This window comes from Salmo salar, chromosome ssa09, assembly GCF_905237065.1.
Source record: "Salmo salar chromosome ssa09, Ssal_v3.1, whole genome shotgun sequence".
Classification (NCBI taxonomy): domain Eukaryota; kingdom Metazoa; phylum Chordata; class Actinopteri; order Salmoniformes; family Salmonidae; genus Salmo; species Salmo salar.
In genome coordinates, this window is record NC_059450.1 from 159,607,871 (window position 1) to 159,626,412 (window position 18,542).

At 43.1% G+C, this 18,542-nt stretch overlaps 1 protein-coding gene across 4 annotated transcripts in view; it reads right to left on the reverse strand.

Moving 5' to 3' along the window:
- The window catches only part of LOC106613399 (nectin-1), a 610,857-nt gene that overhangs the window by 379,012 nt on the left and 213,303 nt on the right, over positions 1-18,542 (reverse strand). For all 4 annotated transcript variants that reach the window (XM_045724940.1, XM_045724942.1, XM_045724944.1 and 1 more), the window contains exons 3-4: positions 11,509-11,808; positions 5,297-5,414 (exon numbers count right to left, since the gene is read on the reverse strand). In XM_045724940.1, coding sequence (XP_045580896.1) covers positions 5,297-5,414; positions 11,509-11,808 — 418 coding nt within the window. The remainder of the gene's footprint in view (positions 1-5,296; positions 5,415-11,508; positions 11,809-18,542) is intronic.

The following is an 18,542-nucleotide window of genomic DNA, read 5'->3' on the forward strand; positions in this document are numbered from 1 at the left end:
ATGGGAGTTTATCAAGATGGGATTTTGGTCTCTAATTCTTTGTTGATCTGTGTAATCTGAGGGAAAGATGTGACTCTAATATGGTCATATATTTGGGCAGGAGGTTAGGAAGTGCAGCTCAGTTTCCACCTCATTTTGTGGGCAGTGTTGCACATAGCCTGTCTTCTCTTGAGAGCCAGGTCTGTCTACGGCGGCCTTTCTCAATAGCAAGGCTATGCTCACTGAGTCTGTACATAGTCAAAGCTTTCCTTAAGTTTGGTTCAGTCACAGTGGTCAGGTATTCTGCCACTCTGTACTCTCTGTTTACGGCCAAATAGCATTCTAGTTTGCTTTGTTTTTTTGTTAATTCTTTCCAATGTGTCAAGTAATTATCTTTTTGTTTTCTCATGATTTGGTTGGGTCTAATTGTGTTGCTGTCCTGGGGCTCTGTGGGGTCTGTTTGTGTTTGTGAGCAGAGCCCCAGGACCAGCTTGCTTAGGGGACTCTTCTCCAGGTTAATTTCTCTCTGTAGGTGATGGCTTTGTTATGGAAGTTTTGGGAATCGCTTCCTTTTAGGTCGTTGTAGAATTTAACGGCTCTTTTCTGGATTTTGATAATTAGCGGGTATCGGCCTAATTCTGCCCTGCATTATTTAGTGTTTTACATTGTACACGGAGGATATTTTTGCAGAATTCTTCAAGCAGAGTCTCAATTTGGTTTGACCCATTTGGTGAATTCTTGGTTGGTGAGCGGACCCCAGACCTCACAACCATAAAGGGCAATGGGTTCTATAACTGATTCAAGTATTTTTAGCCAAATCCTAATTGTGATGTCAAATGTTATGTTCCTTTTGATGGCATAGAAGGTCCTTCTTGCCTTGTCTCTCAGATCATTCACAACTTTGTGGAAGTTAACTGTGGTGCTGGTGTTTAGATGGAATTTGTATTTGTGGTCGGGCAACTGGACCTATTTTGGAAGACAATTATTTTTGTCTTACTGAGATTTACTGTCAGGGCCCAGGTCTGTCAGGGCCCAGGTCTGTCAGGGCCCAGGTCTGTCAGGGTCCAGGTCTGACAGAATCTGTGCAGAAGATCTAGGTGCTGCTGTAGGCCCTCCTTGGTTGGGGACAGAAATACCAGATCATCAGCAAACAGTAGACATTTGACTTCAGATTCTAGTAGGTGGAGGCCGGGTGCTGCAGACCGTTCTAGTGCCATCGAAAACTCATTGATTTACAGTTGAAGTCGGAAGTTTACATACACCTTAGCCAAATACATTTAAACTCAGTTTTTCACAATTCCTGACATTTAATCCTAGTAAAAATTACCTGTCTTAGGTCAGTTAGGATCACCACTTTATTTTAAGAATGATTTATTTCAGTTTTTTTTCTTTCATCTCATTCCCTGTGGGTCAGAAGTTTACATACACTCAATTAGTATTTGGTAGCATTGACCTTAAATTGGGTCAAACGTTTCAGGTAGCCTTCCACAAGCTTCCCACAATAAGTTCGGTGAATTTTGGTCCATTCCTCCTGACAGAGCTGGTGTAACTGACTCAGGTTTGTAGGCCTCCTTGCTCGCACACACTTTTCCTGTTCTGCCCACAAATTTTCTATGGGATTGAGGTCAGGGCTTTGTGATGGCCACTCCAATACCTTGACTTTGTTGTCCTTAACCTGTTATGGCTAGGGGGCAGTATTTTCATGGCTGGATAAAAAACGTACCCGATTTAATCTGGTTACTACTCCTGCCCAGTAACTAGAATATGCATATAATTATTGGCTTTGGATAGAAAACACTCCAAAGTTTCTAAAACTGTTTGAATGGTGTCTGTGAGTATAACAGAACTCAAATGGCAGGTCAAAACCTGAGAGATTCCTTTACAGGAAGTGGCCTGTCTGACCATTTCTTGAACTTCTTTGCCATCTCATTCAATTACAAAGGATCTCTGCTCTAACGTGACACTTCCCACGTCGTCCATAGGCTCTCAGAGCCCGGGAAAAAACGGAATGTCGTCATCCCAGCCCCAGGCTGAAACACATTATCGCCTTTCTCAAGTGGCCGATCAAGGGACTGTGGGCTTAGGCGCGTGCCCTGGCCGCCCCCGTCTTTGTGATTTTTCCTCTGTTTGCCGAAAAGGAGATTCCCGGTCGGAATATTATCGCTTTTTTACGAGATAAATTGCATAAAAATTGATTTTAAACAGCGGTTGACATGCTTCGAAGTACGGTAATGGAATATTTAGAAATGTTTTGTCACGAATTGCGCCATGCGCACGACCCTGCTTTACCATTTCGGATAGTTTCTGGAACGCACGAACAAATCGCCGCTATTCGGATATAACGATGGATTATTTGGGAGCAAACCAATATTTGTTATTGAAGTAGCAGTCCTGGGAGTGCATTCTGACGAAGACAACAAAGGTAATAACATTTTTGTTATAGTAAATCTGATTTTGGTGAAGGCTAAACTTGCCGGGTGTCTAAATAGCTAGCCCGTGATGGCTGGGCTATGTACTTAGAATATTGCAAAATGTGCTTTCACCAAAAAGCTATTTTAAAATCGGACATATCGAGTGCATAGAGGAGTTCTGTATCTATAATTCTTAAAATAATTGTTATGCTTTTTGTGAACGTTTATCGTGAGTAATTTAGTAAATTGTTAGTAAATTCCCCGGAAGTTTGCGGGGGGTATGCTAGTTCTGAACGTCACATGCTAATGTAAAAAGCTGTTTTTTTTTATAAATATGAACTTGATTGAACAAAACATGCATGTATTGTATAACATAATGTCCTAGGTGTGTCATCTGATGAAGATCATCAAAGGTTAGTGCTGCATTTAGCTGTCTTCTGGGTTTTTGTGACATTATATGCTAGCTTGAAAAATGGGTGTCTGATTATTTCTGGCTGGGTACTCTGCTGACATAATCGAATGTTTTGCTTTCGCTGTAAAGCCTTTTTGAAATCGGACAGTGTGGTTAGATAAAGGAGAGTCTTGTCTTTAAAATGCTGTGAAATAGTCGTTTTTTAGAAGTTTTTGTATTTTTGAGGAATTTGTAATTCGCGCCACGCCTATCATTGGATATTGGAGCAGGTGTTCCGCTAGCGGAACGTCTCGATGTAAGAGGTTAAGCCATTTTGCCACAACTTTGGAAGTATGCTCGGGGTCATTGTCCATTTGGAAGACCCATTTGCGACCAAGCTTTAAATTCCTGACTGATGTCTTGAGATGTTGCTTCAAAATATCTACATCATTTTCCTCCCTCATAATGCCATCTATTTTGTGAAGTGCACCAGTCCCTTCTGCAGCAAAGCACCCCCAGAACATGATGCTGCCACCCCCGTGCTTCATGGTTGGGATGGTGTTCTTCGGCTTGCAAGCATCCCCCTTTTTCCTCCAAACATAACGTTGGTCATTATGGCCAAATAGTTATATTTTTGTTTCATCAGATCAGTGGACATTTCTCCAAAAAGTACGATCTTTGTCCCCATGTGCAGTTGCAAACCGTAGTCTGGCTTTTTTATGGTGGTTTTGGAGCAGTGGCTTCTTCCTTGCTGAGCAGCCTTTCAGGTTATGTCGATATAAGAGTCATTTTACTGTGGATATAGATACTTTTGTACCTGTTTCCTCCAGCATCTTCACAAGGTCCTTTGCTGTTGTTCTGTGATTGATTTGCACTTTTCACTCCAAAGTACGTTCATCTCTAGGAGACAGAACGGGTCTCCTTCCTGAGCGGTATGACGGCTGCGTGGTCCCACGGTGTTTATACTTCCGTACTATTGTTTGTACAGATGAACGTGGTACCTTCAGGCATTTGGAAATTGCTCCCAAGGATGAACCAGACTTGTGGAGGTCTACAAGGTCTTGGCTGATTTCTTTTGATTTTCCCATGATGTCAAGCAAAGAGGCACTGAGTTTGAAGGTAGGCCTTGAAATACCCCAAGAGACTTGCAGCTGTAATTGCTGCAAAAGGTAGCTCTATAAAGTATTGACTTTGAGGGGGTGAATAGTTATGCACGCCCAAATTTTCATGCACGCCCTTATTTCTTGTTTGTTTCACAATAAAAATATTTTGCATCTTCAAAGTGGTAGGCATGTAGTGTAAATCAAATGATACAAAAAAAAAATCTATTTTAATTCCAGGTTGTAAGCCAACAAAATAGGAAAAATGCCAAGGGGGTGAATACTTTCGCAAGCCACTGTAGGTAGATAGATAGATTTTGCCTATGCTTCCATCTCAAGCCTTACCATCATCAATACACTGGTGTGTAAACCAACTGAAACACATGAATGAAAGGTTGATGAAGACAGAGGAAGTAGGGGCATAGTTATGTTGATAGATTTATAGCATGGCTTATGCTTTTAAAACCCAGATTGGACAACTAAAGTGGAATAAAAAAGTTTACCAGACCTCTCGTATAACACAATTATTTATCATAAATTCCCAACTTTGCGGCAGCTTCATTGCAGCAGTAAATTGCATTGAGTATTTAACAGGGTTCTGGAGAATGTGTGTTAGCTACACATCCACTTGATGTTATGACAGAGCAGAACAGAGCAGTGATGTAAGAAGGGCTTCATAAATACATTTGATTGAACCGACACAGTAATAGTTTATTTATTTAACCAGGTCAGTTGACTGAGAAAACATTCTCATTTACAGCAACGACCTGGGGAATAGTTTCAGGGGAGTGGAGATGAATGAGCCAATTGTAAGATGGGGATGATTAGGTGGCCATATTGGGAATTTCAAAGGACACCATTGTTAACACCCCTACGATAAGTTTCATGGGATCTTTTATGATCACAAAGAGTCAGGACAGCCATATAATATCCCATCTGAAAGACAGCACCCTACACAGGGCAATGTCCTCAATCACTGCCCTGGGGAATTGGGATATTTTTTTAGACCATATGAAAGGGTGCTTCCTACTAGCCTTCCAACATCACTTCCAGCAGCATCTGGTCTCCCATCCAGGGACTGACCAGGACCAACCCTGCTTATCTTCAGAAGCAAGCCAGCAGTGGACGCAGGGTGGTATGCTGCTGAAAAATATGAACTAAGAATGTGCCCCAAATAGCACCCTATTCCCTGAATAGTGTCGACCAGAGCCCAAAGGGGATTGAGCACAGGGTGTCATTTTGGACACACATTAAGACAATACGAATCCTGATGCTCTTTTCCTTCATACTGTTTGAGCCTTCGTGCTGTTGATTGTGGAGAAGATACTTCTTCTACCGCTTTCTAACAACTTGAACATGTACATAGACAGTAAAAAGAAGCTTCAGCCCTGTGTGGGATATGGTTTTAGACTTACAGTTTCCACTGGTAGACGGTGACAGGGGGGTTAGCGTCAGTGTTGCAGGTGAGGCTGACGTCCTGACGGTTCAGGTACCAGTTACCATCAAAACCCTCGATCTTCACCTCCGGTTCATCTGTCAGGGGGAGAGAGATGGTGTCAGTACAGTATTGCCAGATTGGCCCTATAGGGTCGACCTGAATGTTACTGTGTTAGCCCACAGTATTTTGTCACAGTCCTTCTCCTAAATGGTTCGAGCGACTACGTAACCATGCCAAATCAGACCAACTTCGTTTGGGTCAGCTCCGTTTGGCTCAGTACTGTGAAAGGTCCTTATGTCTTCCATTCAAGCCATTCACTGTGACTGTCCCACTACACGGCCATCTAGAGATCACCCCACTACCCTCTAGACCCCACTACCCTCTAGAGATCACCCCACTACCCTCTAGAGATCACCCCACTACCCTCTAGAGATCACCCCACTACCCTCTAGAGATCACCCCACTACCCTCTAGAGATCACCCCACTACCCTCTAGACCCCACTACCCTCTAGAGATCACCCCACTACCCTCTAGAGATCACCCCACTACCCTCTAGAGATCACCCCACTACCCTCTAGACCCCACTACCCTCTAGAGATCACCCCACTACCCTCTAGAGATCACCCCACTACCCTCTAGAGATCACCCCACTACCCTCTAGAGATCACCCCACTACCCTCTAGAGATCACCCCACTACCCTCTAGACCCCACTACCCTCTAGAGATCACCCCACTACCCTCTAGAGATCACCCCACTACCCTCTAGAGATCACCCCACTACCCTCTAGAGATCACCCCACTACCCTCTAGAGATCACCCCACTACCCTCTAGAGATCACCCCACTACCCTCTAGACCCCACTACCCTCTAGAGATCACCCCACTACCCTCTAGTGATCACCCCACTACCCTCTAGACCCCACTACCCTCTAGAGATCACCCCACTACCCTCTAGTGATCACCCCACTACCCTCTAGACCCCACTACCCTCTAGAGATCACCCCACTACCCTCTAGAGATCACCCCACTACCCTCTAGAGATCACCCCACTACCCTCTAGAGATCACCCCACTACCCTCTAGACCCCACTACCCTCTAGAGATCACCCCACTACCCTCTAGAGATCACCCCACTACCCTCTAGAGATCACCCCACTACCCTCTAGACCCCACTACCCTCTAGAGATCACCACACTACCCTCTAGAGATCACCCCACTACCCTCTAGAGATCACCCCACTACCCTCTAGACCCCACTACCCTCTAGAGATCACCCCACTACCCTCTAGAGATCACCCCACTACCCTCTAGAGATCACCCCACTACCCTCTAGTGATCACCCCACTACCCCACTACCCTCTAGAGATCACCCCACTACCCTCTAGTGATCACCCCACTACCCTCTAGTGATCACCCCACTACCCTCTAGACCCCACTACCCTCTAGAGATCACCCCACTACCCTCTAGTGATCACCCCACTACCCCACTACCCTCTAGAGATCACCCCACTACCCTCTAGAGATCACCCCACTACCCTCTAGTGATCACCCCACTACCCTCTAGTGATCACCCCACTACCCCACTACCCTCTAGTGATCACCCCACTACCCTCTAGACCCCACTACCCTCTAGAGATCACCCCACTACCCTCTAGAGATCACCCCACTACCCCACTACCCTCTAGACCCCACTACCCTCTAGAGATCACCATATTACCAGCGATGTGTAGGGATTGTCAGCAGTAGCCAGTCCTGTTTCCGCCTCAGCGCCACCAAACACTGTTCTTTGGATGTACAGTAACTATATCAGTTCACACAATCAACATAGCATCCACTAGAGTGTGAACATGAAGCTTTGGTAAAAAAAACAGTTATAATTTAGAAGACATGGAGTGTATTCAGTGTTGTCCACAAGTACATAGAGTAGCTAGTCAAATAGATACAATAGCCAGCCAGGCGCCCCCAAAAGGGGTCCGGGGGGGCTTGCCCCTAAACATTTTGTTATTATTTTTCTTTTTTTTACTGAAGTAGCTCTATTCTGGTGGCCTCTAGCACATTCTAATGCCTTGATTCCATCCGAAATACACTGACGAAATTATGAAATACTTCATTAAGTTTACCTCCCAAATTGGAGAAAAATAAAATGTTGTGGTATTGTGATGACATGTTACATTACTAAACATGTATGCATTCAATGTATTGCTAGTTGTTCTGGATATGGCCAAGGCCTCTATGATGAGGACACTTTTCACAGAGAACATTGAACCTTTTTTTAACATTTGACCTGTCTTCTCTTGTGAGTAACTGGGGTCCTCTATAGCTCAGTTGGTAGAGCATGGTGCTTGTAACACCACGGTAGTGGGATTGAATCCCGCGACCACCCGTATGCATGCTTGTTTAAGTCACTATGAATAAAAACATTTTCTAGATGGTATGTATATACTGAGTGTACAAAACATTAACACTCTGCTCTTTCCATGACATAGACTGACCAGGTGAAAGCTATGATCTCTTATTGATGGCAATTATTAAATCAGCTTAAATGAAGGAGAGGAGACAGGTTAAAGAAGGACTTTTAAGCCTTGAGACAGTTGAGATGTGTGTTGTGTATGTGTGCCATTCAGAGGGTGAACGCGCAAGACAAAATATTTAAGTGCCTTTGAACAGGGTATAGTAGTGGGAGCCAGTCACACCGGTTTGTGTCAAGAACTGCAACGCTGCTGGGTTTTTCACGCTTAACAGTTTCCCGTGTGGATCAAGAATGGTCCACCACCCAAAAGGACATCCAGCCAACTTGACACAACTGTGGAAAGCATTGAAGTCAACATGGACCAGCATCCCTGTGTGGTAGTAGGTGAACAGGGGGTAGTAGGTGAACAGGGGGTAGTAGGTGAACAGGGGGTAGGGTAGTAGGTGAACAGGGGGTAGGGTAGTAGGTGAACAGGGGGTAGGGGTAGTAGGTGAACAGGGGGTAGTAGGTGAACAGGGGGTAGTAGGTGAACAGGGGGTAGGGTAGTAGGTGAACAGGGGGTAGGGTAGTAGGTGAACAGGGGGTAGTAGGTGAACAGGGGGTAGTAGGTGAACAGGGGGTAGGGTAGTAGGTAAACAGGGGGTAGGGTAGTAGGTGAACAGGGGGTAGTAGGTGAACAGGGGGTAGGGTAGTAGGTGAACAGGGGGTAGTAGGTGAACAGGGGGTAGGGTAGTAGGTGAACAGGGGTGTGGTAGTAGGTGCCAGGCTGGGTTTTTCAGTTTCCCGTGTGCATGAACAATGGTCCACCACCCAAAGGGACATCCAGCCAACTTGACAAAACAATTTTTTGACAGTTTTACTGCAAGATATGAATAGCCACAATGATGTTTGTTTTTCAAATTATGTATTTTATTCAAACAGAAAACATAAAGTAAATAGCCCACATTATCTAGAAAAAAAATTAAATAAAAGGGTTATATTAGTCTTTTGTATTATTTATTTCTGATTTGACATAGCCTAAATTAATTAAAAAACATTATAAGGTCAGATTATAAAATCGGTTTTATTCTTTTGCCTGATTCCGTTTTGTTCTTGTAGTTTTTCTAGGTTTCTGTTTTTGCCATTTTATTTAGGTTTCACTCTCAAAAATCACCCTTTTTAATAGAGCAACAACAAAGTCCACAGAAAATGCTTAAACCACATCCCGAGACCATTTCTGAAAAATCTGATCAATTTATATTTTTGGGTGAAGCCACCCTTTATTAAACACCTAACAAGAGGCTGATGTTTAGCAGGTGTTTTTGTAATAGTAGAGTTTACAAAACAAATATTTATGAAAATAATCATTATATCAGCTATTTTGTAGTTAACGTTTAACAGAGAAGATTTTTTGGGGGAAAGACTTTCTGTCTACTAGAAGACAGGTTTTCATTAGCATCATCGCTAACGGCTACACAAAATAAAGGAATGTTCCCAGGAAAACAATAATTTGGCTAAGTCGTGGATTGACTCATCGTTACCACCTATGTTACGTGGGACGTGCAAATCCACGAGTATCATGCTCTCTCTCCGTCCTCCTTGTAAAGACATTTGACTGCAGCCAACCGGGAAGCAGGAGTCACATCAGAGTGTGCTTCCCTGTGATTGCTTGCTTTGTGACTGACAGGCACCTATCCTATGAATAGATTGCTAGAAGATGCATATTGTTCATTCTAGCGGGAGAGGGCTCGACGGACTAGTGGATTGAAACTTTTAAATAAAAAAGGTTGCCTAGCTAATAGGATGCGGAAAACGTAGCCAGCTGAAAATGAGTCTGTAGCTGATTAGCCGAGGTTCGGGGCTAACGGGAAAGCACTGACTGTGTTATGACAGGACAACAGTGAATGACAAGATGTCCTACATCACTATGCTAGTATACCACCTGCAAACCAGAACAGAGCAAACCAGAACAGAACAGAACATTACAGAGCAGAGTAGAGAAGAACAGAGCAGAACAGAACAGAGCAGAACAGAACAGAGCAGAGCAGAACAGAACAGAACAGAACAGAGCAGAACAGAACAGAACAGAACAGAGCAGAGCAGAGCAGAACAGAGCAGAACAGAGCAGAGCAGAACAGAACAGAACAGAGCAGAGCAGAGCAGAACAGAACAGAACAGAGCAGAACAGAACAGAACAGAGCAGAACAGAGCAGAACAGAGCAGAACAGAACAGAACAGAACAGAACAGAGCAGAACAGAGCAGAACAGAGCAGAACAGAACAGAACAGAACAGAACAGAACAGAACAGAACAGAACAGAGCAGAGCAGAGCAGAACAGAACAGAACAGAACAGAACAGAGCAGAGCAGAGCAGAGCAGAACAGAGCAGAGCAGAGCAGAACAGTGAATGGTACTAATATTAACTAATGACATGCTTCCCAAATGACGCCCTATTCCCTATTTAGTGCACTACTTTTGACCAGACCAGTTGTGCACTAAATAGGGAATAAGGTGCCGTTTCAGATGCCGCAGTAATTCAAGTGTGATCGGGGATTTCTATTGGAGAAGTAGTTTTTACCTATCTTCGACACATTTTGGACTCTGATAGTCTTTCACGTTAAGCTACTATTTACACTGTGTTTCTCTTAGTAAAGTGTGTTGATGTGTTGATGTGCTGTGAGTGACCTTGTGTAAAGTGTATTTAAAATCAACTCTCCCTTGGGAAAGAGGTATTCTAACCTCGTTGGGACTACATGGTTAAATAAAGAGGTATTCTAACCTCGTTGGGACTACATGGTTAAATAAAGAGGTATTCCAACCTCGTTGGGACTACATGGTTAAATAAAGAGGTATTCTAACCTCATTGGGACTACATGGTTAAATAAAGAGGTATTCTAACCTCGTTGGGACTACATGGTTAAATAAAGAGGTATTCTAACCTCGTTGGGACTACATGGTTAAATAAAGAGGTATTCTAACCTCGTTGGGACTACATGGTTAAATAAAGAGGTATTCTAACCTCGTTGGGACTACATGGTTAAATAAAGAGGTATTCTAACCTCGTTGGGACTACATGGTTAAATAAAGAGGTATTCTAACCTCGTTGGGACTACATGGTTAAATAAAGAGGTATTCCAACCTCATTGGGACTACATGGTTAAATAAAGAGGTATTCCAACCTCGTTGGGACTACATGGTTAAATAAAGAGGTATTCTAACCTCGTTGGGACTACATGGTTAAATAAAGAGGTATTCCAACCTCGTTGGGACTACATGGTTAAATAAAGAGGTATTCTAATCTCATTGGGACTACATGGTTAAATAAAGAGGTATTCTAACCTCGTTGGGACTACATGGTTAAATAAAGAGGTATTCCAACCTCATTGGGACTACATGGTTAAATAAAGAGGTATTCTAACCTCGTTGGGACTACATGGTTAAATAAAGAGGTATTCTAACCTCGTTGGGACTACATGGTTAACCTCATTGGGACTACATGGTTAAATAAAGAGGTATTCTAATCTCATTGGGACTACATGGTTAAATAAAGAGGTATTCTAATCTCATTGGGACTACATGGTTAAATAAAGGTTAAATAAATGTCATAATCTTCTGTGTTCTGTGGCTAGTGTGTTAACTCTTGGATTCTGTTACCCCTGCTGCGTTTGAACAAAATATCCTTCTGGGACAATAACTTTTTCATTGTTTGAATGATTGACATGAAAATAAATGTGATAACTCACACTGCACGTTGAGCACGACACTGTCCGTAATCCTCTCGTTGCGGTAGGTTACGATGCAGGTGAGTTTCTGTTTGTGTGTCTCTCTGCTCGGCACGACCACATAGTTACTGCGGACGGTCACCGTGCCGTTGCTGTTCTGCGTCTCCTGGAATGTGGCCTCGCCCTTCAGCCGCGTGTCCCACTTGATCACGCTCTGAGGCTTCCCATTGGCCGAGAGGCACGTCGCCACGGTCATCTTACGTTTCTGGGGGCGGGCCACGATGGTGGGCGTGGTCAAGGTCATTCGGGTCAGAGGTCGGGCTGGAAGGAAGAGAGAGAGAGAATAAATGTAAACAAACAAACAAACACATAAAGCCCCTCAAGTTACTAAAATGGATTATCAACATCTCAATGCCAGTGCCCTTCATTAAAAAATTATAGCTTTACCTGTCAAGTAAATGGTCTGTATGTATTTTCCTTTCAAGATAATTCCCTTTTAGGTGTTTAATGATTTATATTTCAATTCAAAGTTAATCTTCAGATTGACTGATATCTTCTCTATTTAATTATTTCTACTTCACTTCAACGTTAATCTTCAGATTCACTGATATATTTCTATTTGAAGTTAATGAATATGAGGTGGAGGGAGGAAAGGTCTTGTGGTGATTTGAATCAGGAAAATATCTGTTTTTCCTCCGTCCCTGATGTGCTGAAGGGAACTGTTTTTCCTCCGTCCCTGACGTGCTGAAAATATCTGTTTTTCCTCCGTCCCTGACGTGCTGAAGGGAGCTGTTTTTCCTCCGTCCCTGACGTGCTGAAAATATCTGTTTTTCCTCCGTCCCTGACGTGGTGAAGGGAGCTGTTTTTCCTCCGTCCCTGACGTGGTGAAGGGAGCTGTTTTTCCTCCGTCCCTGACGTGCTGAAGGGAGCTGTTTTTCCTCCGTCCCTGACGTGGTGAAGGGAGCTGTTTTTCCTCCGTCCCTGACGTGCTGAAGGGAGCTGTTTTTCCTCCGTCCCTGACGTGCTGAAGGGATCTGTTTTTCCTCCGTCCCTGACGTGCTGAAAGGATCTGTTTTTCCTCCGTCCCTGACGTGCTGAAAGGATCTGTTTTTCCTCCGTCCCTGACGTGGTGAAGGGAGCTGTTTTTCCTCCGTCCCTGACGTGGTGAAGGGATCTGTTTTTCCTCCGTCCCTGACGTGCTGAAGGGATCTGTTTTTCCTCCGTCCCTGACGTGCTGAAGGGATCTGTTTTTCCTCCGTCCCTGACGTGCTGAAAGGATCTGTTTTTCCTCCGTCCCTGACGTGCTGAAGGGATCTGTTTTTCCTCCGTCCCTGACGTGGTGAAGGGAGCTGTTTTTCCTCCGTCCCTGACGTGCTCAAAGTCAAACCCAGTTGTCAAGAATCTTCAACAGATGCAGAAGTCTCTTGCATTTCCAAAGGCACAAAGTGTTCCAATTGAAATCCTTTGAGTGCTGCCAATTAGCAATTTACTGCTGTGACATCAAAAGGGAGGTTCAGGTAAGCAAGAGAGAATGCTCAATCAAACAACTGCAGGTCTAGATCAGATATGAATAGATAGCTATGATATGAATAGCAGCGTTGTGCAGAGCTGCAGATAGCTATGATATGAAGGGGCCTCTTTGAACACTGTCAGTCAGTTATTGTCACATAGGTTTCCTGGCATTCACTGATTGTCAGCTGACAAAACACACAGCACACACACACACACACACACACACACACACACACACACACACACACACACACACACACACACACACACACACACACACACACACACACACACACACACACACACACACTCAGGCACCCAACACAACCCAACCAGGGCACTTTGGTACCTTGTCAAAAGTAGTGCACTATATTTGTCACGTCCTGACCATAGTAAGATGTTATTTTCTATGGTAGAGTAGGTCAGGGCGTGAAAGGGGGTGTTTTGTGTTTTTCTATGTTTTGTATATCTATGTTTAGTTTCTAGTTTTTCTATTTCTATGTTTTTTTGGGGGGATGATCTCCAATTAGAGGCAGCTGGTCCTCGTTGTCTCTAATTGGAGATCATACTTAAGTAGGGTTTTTTTCCACCTGTGTTTGTGGGTAGTTGTCTTCTGTTTAGTTTTCTGTACCTGACTGAACTGTTCTCGGTTGCGTTGTTATTTTTTGCTTTAGTGTTCTGAGTTATAATAAATATTCATCATGACATTTAACATTTACATTTAAGTCATTTAGCAGACGCTCTTATCCAGAGCGACTTACAAATTGATCATGAGCACTCAACACGCTGCACTTTGGTCCCCTCTCTACGACAGGGGACCAATATTATACTATACATAGGGAATATGTTTCCATTTTGTAAACAGACAAGATGGGGGCTTGGAGATGACAAGGCTGATGGATATACAGGGACTGGTCACTACTTAAGACAAGGCTGATGGATATACAGGGACTGGTCACTACTTAAGACAAGACTGATGGATATACAGGGACTGGTCACTACTTAAGACAAGGCTGATGGATATACAGGGACTGGTCACTACTTAAGACAAGGCTGATGGATATACAGGGACTGGTCACTACTTAATACAAGACTGATGGATATACAGGGACTGGTCACTACTTAATACAAGGCTGATGGATATACAGGGACTGGTCACTACTTAATACAAGGCTGATGGATATACAGGGACTGGTCACTACTTAAGACAAGGCTGATGGATATACAGGGACTGGTCACTACTTAAGACAAGGCTGATGGATATACAGGGACTGGTCACTAATTAATACAAGGCTGATGGAGATACAGGGACTGGTCACTACTTAAGACAAGGCTGATGGAGATACAGGGACTGGTCACTAATTAATACAAGACTGATGGATATACAGGGACTGGTCACTAATTAATACAAGGCTGATGGAGATACAGGGACTGGTCACTACTTAAGACAAGGCTGATGGAGATACAGGGACTGGTCACTAATTAATACAAGACTGATGGATATACAGGGACTGGTCACTAATTAATACAAGGCTGATGGAGATACAGGGACTGGTCACTACTTAAGACAAGGCTGATGGAGATACAGGGACTGGTCACTAATTAATACAAGTGTTTTTATTTTGCTGGGGCTTAATGGAAAACGCTCCAACTCTCTACTGCTAATTACAGCTATAATCAGACGAGAGACAGAACAACCTTTACAAAGCTGTGCTCTCTCTGTAGTCTCTCTCTCTCTCTCTCTCTCTCTGTAGTCTCTCTCTCTCTCTCTCTGTAGTCTCTCTCTCTCTCTCTGTAGTCTCTCTCTCTCTCTCTCTCTGTAGTTCTCTCTCTCTCTGTAGTTCTCTCTCTCTCTCTCTCTGTAGTCTCTCTCTGTAGTCTCTCTCTCTCTCTCTCTCTGTAGTCTCTCTCTCTCTCTCTCTCTCTCTGTAGTCTCTCTCTCTGTAGTCTCTCTCTCTCTCTGTAGTCTCTCTCTCTCTCTCTCTGTAGTCTCTCTCTCTCTCTCTCTCTGTAGTCTCTCTCTCTCTCTCTGTAGTCTCTCTCTGTAGTCTCTCTCTCTCTCTCTCTCTCTGTAGTCTCTCTCTCTCTCTCTCTCTCTCTGTAGTCTCTCTCTCTGTAGTCTCTCTCTCTCTCTGTAGTCTCTCTCTCTCTCTCTCTCTGTAGTCTCTCTCTCTCTCTCTCTGTAGTCTCTCTCTCTCTCTCTCTCTCTCTGTAGTTCTCTCTCTCTCTCTCTGTAGTCTCTCTCTCTCTCTCTCTCTCTCTGTAGTCTCTCTCTCTCTCTCTGTAGTCTCTCTCTCTCTCTCTGTAGTCTCTCTCTCTCTCTGTAGTCTCTCTCTCTCTCTGTGTAGAGTATCTCTCTCTGTCTCTCTCTGTAGTCTCTCTGTCTCTCGCTTTCTCTCTGTAGTCTATATCTCTCTCTCTGTAGTCTCCCTCTTTATGTAGAGTCTCTCTCTCTCTGTAGTCTCTCTCGCTTTCTCTCTCTCTCTCTCTCTCTGTAGTCTCTCTCTCGCTCTCTCTCTCTGTAGAGTCTCTCTCTGTAGAGTCTCTCTCTCTCTCTGTAGTCTCTCTCTCTCTCTCTGTAGTCTCTCTCGCTCTCTCTCTCTGTAGAGTCTCTCTCTCTGTAGAGTCGATCTCTGTCTCTCTCTCTGTAGAGTCGATCTCTGTCTCTCTCTCTGTAGAGTCGATCTCTGTCTCTCTCTCTGTAGAGTCGATCTCTGTCTCTCTCTCTGTAGAGTCGATCTCTGTCTCTCTCTCTCTCTCTGTAGAGTCGATCTCTGTCTCTCTCTCTCTCTCTCACTGCTTCTCACTCTGTCCCAAACAATGGGATTACTCCATCTTCAGAAAGGCATCCGGGGCAGAAACATGCATACTAAATGGATTTATTGATTTCTCTTTCAGCTTCTTGTATATTTATTTATTTCTACATTCTCTGGTTGCATGAAAGCAATATGTCTGTGTTCCTTCTGGGGTAATCTATATGGATAGAATATATCACATCTCCAACGCCTTCACAGAAACACAGCCTGGCTGGTTACAGCCCTGAGTGACCTGACATGGGTTTCCAAGGTTACAGCCCTGAGTGACCTGACATGGGTTTCCAAGGTTACAGCCCTGAGTGACCTGACATGGGTTTCCAAGGTTACAGCCCTGAGTGACCTGACATGGGTTTCCAAGGTTACAGCCCTGAGTGACCTTATGAACGAGCACTACACCACCCACGGTAGAAGGGTCTTTCTTTTGTCAGTAAAGGGCTTTCTTATCATCTCTCTTTTCAAATTACAGCCATTATCTCATATTTCCATTATCTCACATTGCTGTAACATTTACTTATGACTAGAATGTCCAGTCATATTGTGTTGTGACAAGCAAGTCCTTACCAAAGACAATGAGGTTTATTATTATGTTAGCAAGTCCTTACCAAAGACAATGAGGTTTATAATATGTTAGCAAGTCCTTACCAAAGACAATGAGGTTTATTATTATGTTAGCAAGTCCTTACCAAAGACAATGAGGTTTATTATTATGTTAGCAAGTCCTTACCAAAGACAATGAGGTTTATTATTATGTTAGCAAGTCCTTACCAAAGACAATGAGGTTTATTATTATGTTAGCAAGTCCTTACCAAAGACAATGAGGTTTATATTATGTTAGCAAGTCCTTACCAAAGACAATGAGGTTTATTATTATGTTAGCAAGTCCTTACCAAAGACAATGAGGTTTATATTATGTTAGCAAGTCTTACCAAAGACAATGAGGTTTATTATTATGTTAGCAAGTCCTTACCAAAGACAATGAGGTTTATATTATGTTAGCAAGTCTTACCAAAGACAATGAGGTTTATATTATGTTAGCTAGTCCTTACCAAAGACAATGAGGTTTATTATTATGTTAGCTAGTCCTTACCAAAGGCAATGAGGTTTATATTATGTTAGCAAGTCCTTACCAAAGACAATGAGGTTTATATTATGTTAGCTAGTCCTTACCAAAGACAATGAGGTTTATATTATGTTAGCTAGTCCTTACCAAAGACAATGAGGTTTATATTATGTTAGCTAGTCCTTACCAAAGACAATGAGGTTTATATTCCCTGTAGCTCCAAAGACAATGAGGTTTATTATTATGTTAGCTAGTCCTTACCAAAGACAATGAGGTTTATATTATGTTAGCTAGTCCTTACCAAAGACAATGAGGTTTATATTATGTTAGCTAGTCCTTACCAAAGACAATGAGGTTTATATTATGTTAGCTAGTCCTTACCAAAGACAATGAGGTTTATATTATGTTAGCTAGTCCTTACCAAAGACAATGAGGTTTATATTCCCTGTAGCTCCAAAGACAATGAGGTTTATTATTATGTTAGCTAGTCCTTACCAAAGACAATGAGGTTTATATTATGTTAGCTAGTCCTTACCAAAGACAATGAGGTTTATATTATGTTAGCTAGTCCTTACCAAAGACAATGAGGTTTATATTATGTTAGCTAGTCCTTACCAAAGGCAATGAGGTTTATATTATGTTAGCTAGTCCTTACCAAAGGCAATGAGGTTTATATTATCTTAGCTAGTCCTTACCAAAGGCAATGAGGTTCCCACGGGGGGCCAGCACAGGAAAAAAAAATATGAAATGTATGCATTCACTACTGTAAGTCACTCTGGATAAGAGCGTCTGCTAAATGACTAAAATGTAAATGTAAAATATTATGTTATCTAGTCCTTACCAAAGACAATGAGGTTTATATTATGTTAGCTAGTCCTTACCAAAGACAATGAGGTTTATTTTATGTTAACTAGTCCTTACCAAACACAGTGAGGTTTATATATATATATATATATATATATATATATATATATATATTTTTTTTTATGCCTTCCTCACCATCTTAAATAAGCATGCCCCATTCAAGAAATGTAGAACCAGGAACAGATATAGCTCTTGGTTCTCTCCAGACCTGACTGCCCTTAACCAACACAAAAACATCCTGTGGCGTTCTGCATTAGCATCAAACAGCCCCCGTGATATGCAACTTTTCAGGGAAGTTAGAAACCAATACACACAGGCAGTTAGAAAAGCCAAGGCTAGCTTTTTCAAGCAGAAATTTGCTTCCCACAACACAAACTCCAAAAAGTTCTGGGACACTGTAAAGTCCATGGAGAATAAGAGCACCTCCTCCCAGCTGCCCACTGCTCTGAGGCTAGGAAACTCTGTCACCTCCGATAAATCCACGATAATTGAGAATTTCAATAAGCATTTCTCTACGGCTGGCCATGCTTTCCACCTGGCCACCCCTACCCCGGTCAACTGCTCGGCACCCTCCACAGCAACCCGCCAAAGCCCCCACCATTTCTCCTTCACCCAAATCCAGTCAGCTGATGTTCTGAAAGAGCTGCAAAATCTGGACCCCTACAAATCAGCCGGGCTAGACAATCTGGACCCTTTCTTTCTAAAATGATCTGCCGAAATTGTTGCAACCCCTATTACTAGCCTGTTCAACCTCTCCTTCGTATCGTCTGAGATTCCTAAAGATTGGAAAGCGGCCACGGTCA